We start from the raw sequence: 7,326 nt of genomic DNA, 5'->3' as shown, positions 1-7,326 counted from the left end.
TTGCTGCTCTGCTGTGCTCTCTTCGTGTTTCACCTCAATGTACCCCCAGTGTGTAGGGGTTCAAACCGGGTACTATCCTCACACTGTCTCCAGTGCTCTCCCCTACAGTGCTGTGGGTCAGGGATGGGGCGTTGTGTCTCATGATGGGGCCAGTCGTACGGTCCTCTGTGTCTTGGCTGCTCTGAGCAGAAATGTCAACCCCAGGGCTTAGTGGACAAGGATGCAGTCCACTCTCTCCCTCTTAGTGTGCTCCCGTGTGACCTCCCTGTGCTGTATCTTCGGTGCTGTTCTCTGTATCGCAATCTTCTGGGGAGGGGGCCGACATACCTGGGATTGGGGCTGACTCCTCAGACCTCTGTGAGTTCGCTGCTTCGTGTCGGGATGTTGCCCTCGTGGCTTGGGGTACCAGGTTGAGGTCTGTGGACATTTAATTTTGCCAGCACCACTTATTGAAAAGATGATCTCTGACCCAGTTAATCTTCTTTAGCCTTGTATAAAAAAAAGATTGCCTAAGCTTATTACATAGCCCAAGTAGCTGAGACCACCTGGTAGTGGTACAATGAAAGATGCACAGAACAGTGGGACCGAATCGAGAACTGGAAACAAGTCCATGCAGCTACCGAAAACGGATCTGTCAAAGGTTGAACAAAAACGAAGTGGGATAAATATAGTCTCGCCAACAAATGGTGCTGACAAAATTGGATTGCTATCACCCCATATACAAAAGTGAATTAAAGATGGATCAAAAGTCTAAATGTCAATCTCAGAGCTATAAAAATCATTTATGAGAGAGCGGGGACAAACTTAAAAGCACTCTTGAAGACCACAGACCCAATGTCATATCTAATGAAGACATTAGATTATTTATTGCGTGGCTGCCTGATAACCAGCGTGGGAAGATCTGAAGAGCGAAAGAGAGATCCCGCCAGGAAGGGAGGCCTGTATTCCCTGGAAAACAACTACAAATAGAAGTAAACCAAAGATTCTTCAGACTGGAGACCAGCAATGCCTGCTGACTGCTCCTGACGCCCCTTCTCCATCGAAGAGTGGCCTCAGCCCCTTCGGGGAACTCCCCCTCCTTCCCGGGCCTCGCTCCCACCTCCCCAGCCAAACCTCATGCTTCTCACTTCTGCAGGCTCTGGCTCTGGAGAGGAGACCACGTGGACAGATGGGTGCAGGCATCCTCACTTCTCGAGCAACATTTTTACCCAGTTTTACCTTTCTTCCCTTCTCTGGCATACCCCCTCCCATGCACCTGCACCCTCCACCTATGTAGTAGACTTGTGCTCACACCGACACTGCCAACGAATCAGGAATCCCACCCAAACCGAGGGTTTATTTTTTACTATATTTTATTGTTGGTACTTTGTTTTTCAGGTCATTTTCCCTTTCCCCCTCTTACTTACCCTTCACAAGTGGCCCTGGTCCCCTGGGGGTATGCATGCCTCCCAGGCAGACACAGGCACTACAGTGCATCCCAACACACACACTCAAGCAGACGTTTTATTTAAAACCAGATTTGTTCGTTTTCTTTGCCCCTTAGGACACAGACCTGCTCCTGCGGCCAGAGCAACAGAACTCTGCCGCCTCACTCGTCACGGCCCCACCTGGTGGCCTGCCTGCTCTGCAGAGCCGCACTCTTACTCTTATTTATTCGTTGTCTTCTTTTCTCGTTTTCCTTCCATCTCTTTTCTCTTTGAATTCTAATTCTTCTCCTAAATATCTATACTTAAATCCTCTTCCTCTGTTCGGATTATTTGCTTACACTTTTCGCATACCCCACCAAAAATACCTCTTGCCACTCTCTCGGTCATTTTCCTCATGTAATATTTCCAAGGCACCTATTAGTTCTTATGACCCCCTCTTAAAATACACTTTCCCATTTTTTTTTTACAAATATTCAGATAGCTTATTATTATTATTGCTACCTTGATTTTATTCTCTCTTCTCTTCGCCCCCACACCTTCCCCACTTACCCATCCATCACTCTTTTTCCCTATTTACAACATGTTTTCTGACTCCGATTAGACATTTCCTTCATCCCTCGACCGAGACAACACCTCATACATCAGTGAAAAGAGACAATGCCCCCTACATCACCCAGTAGCCCACAAACAGCATTCACCATGGGGTTCTGCGTGACCACAATGGAATGATCTGGAATCCCCATTCTTCTAAAGGCTATGATCCACACAGTCAACTGGAGTGCACCCCCAAACAAACACAGACGCAGAGAAAACCAAAGTCAATGGATTACTGGGAAAGGGAAGCCCTGGCACGACTAGAAAGAGAATTCAGAAGACCGATGTTTAGGCCCCTTTGAGTGATGCGAAGAACAATCATCAGAACAATAGTAGACATTGCAAAATGAAATGACTGGAAATAGAATTCAGAAGGGTGGTATAGAAAATGCTCATGAGAATAAAGGAACAAGAGAAGGAATTGTAAAACTAGAAATCCTACACTAAAAGATAACCCAGAAATACTACACCAAAGGATAATCTATAAGATAGTAGAATTAGACAACATGCTAAACGTCTCAGGAAATAGAATGGAAGGGGAAAAAAGATTCATTGAAACCATAGACGATTAGTTTAACTACTACCAACAAGAGAAATAGTAAACCACCACCACCACCACCACCACAATAAAACAAAAAGCAAAGGAAGCCGAGAATGACGTGGGGCACCACAAAGAGCACAACCCGGTCTCACTGGGATCGCACAGCAAGAAGAACCAACAACATCGGCAGAGAAAAGAGTACAATAAATCATGAAGAAAAATTTCCCCAACCTCAAAAGGGGAGAAATAACTATTCAAGAAGTTGAAAGAACTCCCAAAAGGACAGATCTTAAAGAAAAACATGGTATCTTGTAGTTAAACTCTCCAGTTTCGTGAGAAAGGAGAGACTCCTGAGTGCACCTAGGGAAAGAGTAGGTTACCTCCAAATGAACACTAATAAAGATAAGCTCAGACTTCTCAGCAGAAACCGCCAAGAAGCAATAGTGACATACCAAATATGGTAAAGGGATACAACCCGGATACACATCTTTTCCTCATTTTAAACCATACAGTATTCCATTGTTCTGTTTGACAGCTGCCTGATTCATGTACAGTTTGTGCATGAGCACAAGGAAATGTCCTGGAATTCCCCTTCCTCTAAAGGTTATACATAGTTTGTTATGATCCACTGTTGAATGCCTTGGCACAGTCAATAAAACACATCGCTCTGGCATTATAAGCTTTCTTCAAGATCCATCTGACACCCCTTGTAGCCTGGCCTCTTCTGAATCTGCCCTAAATTGCTGGCAGTTCTCCAACAATGTTCTGCTGCAGCCACGTTTAATTATCTTCAGAAAAACTTTCCTTGTATATATTATCAATGACATTGTTCTAAAATTTGTGCCTTGTGGGGTTCATTTTCTTTGTGATGAGTCAGTTGCCCTCATAGCTGTCTTCCCAATTTGTTGGCATAGACAAGTGCATGTTTCCAGTGCCTCATCAGCCTGTTGAAACATTTCAGTTGGTATTCCATCAGTCCCTGGAGCCTTGTTTTAGGCTAATGCCTTCAACATAGCTTGGATTTCTCCCTTCAGTACCATTGGATTCTTAATCATATTCAACCTCTTGAAATGGTTGAATGTCTACTAGTTCTTTTTGGTACAGTGACTCTGTATTCTTTCTATCTTATTTGTCTTTAAAATTTTTAAGTTTATTTACATATAATTCATGTATTATACAATTGAAAGGTTTAAATATATTAAAGAGTAGTACAATCACCACCAAAATCAGTTTTAGAACACTTTCTTTTTTCTTATATTCATGATAATTAGCTCCCCATTTCCTTCCAACCTCCCTTGCCCTAACTCCAAGAAATTACTAATCCAGTTACCTAAAGAAAACCACACAAAAGCAAAGCCAAAGTCCAACAATAACAAAAGAGAACAACCTCAATTGAAAATAAAGCAGAGAATCATAAAAACTAAAACAAATTAAGAATGGGTTGAAGGGAGGACAAATGATAAGGTGTTAAATTTTAACCCACTCTTCCTGCCTTCTCTCATTAGATCCAGAGTGCCATCCTGTCATGCTTCAAAGTTGTGGCTGCGGTTCGTGGTCCTGTGGCTGCTTTTGTCCATGACTCTGGAGGCTCTAGCCCAGAGGCCTGAACTTTGCCCCATCACCTTGAAGCAAGGTCAAAAGTCTCTGAACAAGATGGGAAGTGTCCACAAAGGCAAAGACAATCAGTCCCACAATCAAAGGAAGGAAACTTGTGCCCCCCTACCTGAGCTCCCTTCTGATAACCTGCCATTTCTCCCGCAAGAAACTGCCTGACAGTCTGAAGAAGCCAGGAACTAACAGGGATGATAAGATTATGAAAGCCAAAGGTCATTAAAAAGACCGGAAAGAAAGAATAGATCAAAGTAGACGTCAGAGGAGACTCTGAAACACGCTATTAATTATAGAGTAGCTAAAGCAAATGGAAGAAAGGATGACGTCAGGAGCCGAATAGAAACTTTCAAAGGGCAGCCTGAGGAGATAAAGCCAGATATTAAAAGGAAATATGCAAGGACCTAGAATTAGAAACCCTCAAGGGAGGAACACACTCAGCATTTCTGAAACCGAAAGAACTCGGAAAACACTCAAGCCTGGAATTATAATTTGGAAAGATTCTGCAGGTGAAACAATGATGGTGCAGTAAGCAGCAGGAGTGGATGGAAAGAACGGAGTCACTGTGCCCAAAGTAGTTGACAGTCCGTCCGTTCAGGAGGTAGCATAGGAGCAAAACTCAATTGTGCGGAAGGAATTAATTCAAACTGCACGGAATGCATTAGCCAAAAACAAGGGTCCGGGGATGATGGACTGCCACTGAAATGTTTCAGAGAGCTGAAGAAGCACTGTAAGCACTCACTTGCGTATGCTAAGAAATTTGGAAGACAGCCAACTGATTGGAAGAGATCCATATTTGTGCCCATTCCAAAGAAAGGTGACCCAACAGAGTGCTCAAACTATAAAATGATATTACACACAAGCAAACTTTTGCTTAAGGTCATTCAACAACAGTTGCAGCAACATAAGAAAGGGAACTGCTAACATTTCAAGCAGGATTCAGAAGCGCATGCGGAACAAGGGATATTATTGCTGACGGCAGACAGAGCTTGGCTCAAAGCGGAGGCCTTCCAGAAAGATATTTATTTGCATTTCATTGACTATGTTAAGGCATTCGGCTGTGGATTACCTTGGGAATAATAGGAATTCCACAACACTTCATTGTGCTCATTCAGTTTCATTTTTGATGACCTTCTATATTTCTAGATTCATAATTCCTACATTTCAAGTTCAAATTTTTAACAGATGTTTGCAAGGGTAAATATATGTGGCTTAAGCCCCTGGAGAATCCCCTCTGACCACGGGCCCCAGTTGTGACTACCCTTTACCCAGTAGTTCCCAATCAAGATTTTTCAATGATTATTCAGCCTCCGATCGTTAATTCTCTTCATTCATAAAAGAGGAAGATTTTCTTTTTACCAAAAAATGTCTTTTATTTTTCAGTACTAATACTTGTACAGATGTAAACTCAAGGAATAATCCAATACTTGAATAAGTCTGGGAGAACATTTAACAAGCACCTTTAGTGGTTTCCACAGTGTAAGAAGTTATCGTTTTAAGTTTAGAATGAACTTATTAACGTTTATAAAATAGTTATACAAAAGTTATACACAACCAGATGAACATTTGATATAGAGGGCTTATGGGATGATAAACCCATAAACAAAATTAAACTGACTTTGGATTGGGCTACGTAAGAGATCCACATTTTCTTCTTCAGATTTTGGGATTCTTGGGGCCACATATTTACGAAAAGATTATCTACCAATTTTGGCTCCAATAAGCTACCTCCGGAGGACAGGTGAGAATGGATACAGGTGAGTGGGGCATACTCTGGGGAAAAGGGAGCACGTGGGTAGTCTTGAGTGAAATTTAAGGCACATTAAAATAATTCTCTTTTCTCAAACATCCATCTCTACACCTGGAAATTCTTACCACTGAACATTTCTCTGATGTGAGGCTTTGACTACTGGAGGCTATTGCTGAAATGCTAATACCTTATCTAGAGATGGCCTACTTTCAGTCACAAAATACACACGTATCCCTAGGACAAGGTGGGATTTTCGTGTTTTTGTTTTTCATCTAAAGGCAGGCCATACTCACTATAAGGGGGACCTTGGGCAGGATGGAAGTTGCAAATAACGGAGGTACAGGAAGCTCAGAGTATAAAATGGGGTTTTAGAGCACCAAGAGAAACAGTGTGGGAAGGCTACTGCTTTCACTCACCACCTTTGCCGAGGAGGGTCTTGATTGAAAGTGGAAGAGAGCAAGGCTGAGTTCTCAGTCCTTGAAGGAAAGATACCTCGGGCCTGGAGTGTTCGCCTCAAAGTGGGGCTACGGTTGGGAACAGGTTCCACAGGAGTGGGATAAGGCACACAATTCCACAGGGGCTACGTCAGCTTATCTGAGTGTGGGGTCCAGGAGAGTTTGTTGGCCTCAGGGTGGAGTAGACGCTTTCCCAGTCTACAAACCCAAACCCAAGGCGTGTGATTTGGGGAACAGTGAGGGGAAAGTTAGTAGGGCACAGGATGGGCTAGACCTGGTGGCCACTGAATGAATCAGGGGACAGTGTTCAGCCTGAACCTTTTCAAGTAGGGTGTTGATGTGAAATGCTTGGAGAGGGAATGAGCTCTTCTATCTTCATTGCCTCTCGATACAGTCAACTCCAAGGGTGTTGTCAGGACAACGGCAGGTCCTGCTCCCAGGGGTGGCCAAGCAGAGGTGGGTACAGCCGCCGTTGTGCACAGAGCAATAGTTGTGGCCTGGGAAAGGTAGAGATAAGTTCAATAGCTGCCCTCAGACCCAATCGAACAACCATCAAACTGGGCTCATTAATTACCTTCTTGGTTTCCATGAGCCCAAGCCTGTGGGAGTTCTTGGGGAAGAGGGAACACTGCACGAGGCACTTAGCTATCTTATCTATGATCAATTTCCTATTATTAAACAAGATAGTCAAAAGCAGTAGTCCCAATTTGAGCACTAGACAGACTTACCACTAATATTATTAAACGGAATCCAAAGAAGGGTCTGATGAAAACACAGGTGGGAGTTTTAAAGCATAAAATGCAGAGCAATCTATCCTGGAGCCAAGTTGCCTAGACCAGCCCCGTACCCACCCCTTGAACCAAGTGATCTTGGGAAAATTTTTAAGCATCTGATGTTCCAGTTTCCTTATTTATAAAATGGGCATAATAATAGTGCCTACTTCAGCAACGA

The 7,326-nt window shown here is 43.3% G+C and overlaps 1 protein-coding gene across 1 annotated transcript in view; it reads right to left on the bottom strand.

Annotated features, from left to right (window-relative positions):
• Positions 1 to 5,517: 5,517 nt before the first annotated feature.
• Positions 5,518 to 7,326, bottom strand: part of NID1 (nidogen 1) — a 112,588-nt gene continuing 110,779 nt past the window's right edge. The window contains exon 20 of the mRNA XM_004712177.2: positions 5,518 to 6,872. Within this exon, the coding sequence (XP_004712234.1) occupies positions 6,751 to 6,872 (122 nt within the window). The 3' untranslated portion in view covers positions 5,518 to 6,750. The remainder of the gene's footprint in view (positions 6,873 to 7,326) is intronic.

Source organism: Echinops telfairi, unplaced genomic scaffold, assembly GCF_000313985.2.
Source record: "Echinops telfairi isolate 266 unplaced genomic scaffold, ASM31398v2 ScPeMD7_7424;HRSCAF=8462, whole genome shotgun sequence".
Classification (NCBI taxonomy): domain Eukaryota; kingdom Metazoa; phylum Chordata; class Mammalia; order Afrosoricida; family Tenrecidae; genus Echinops; species Echinops telfairi.
This window is presented reverse-complemented; position numbering and strand designations above follow the sequence as displayed.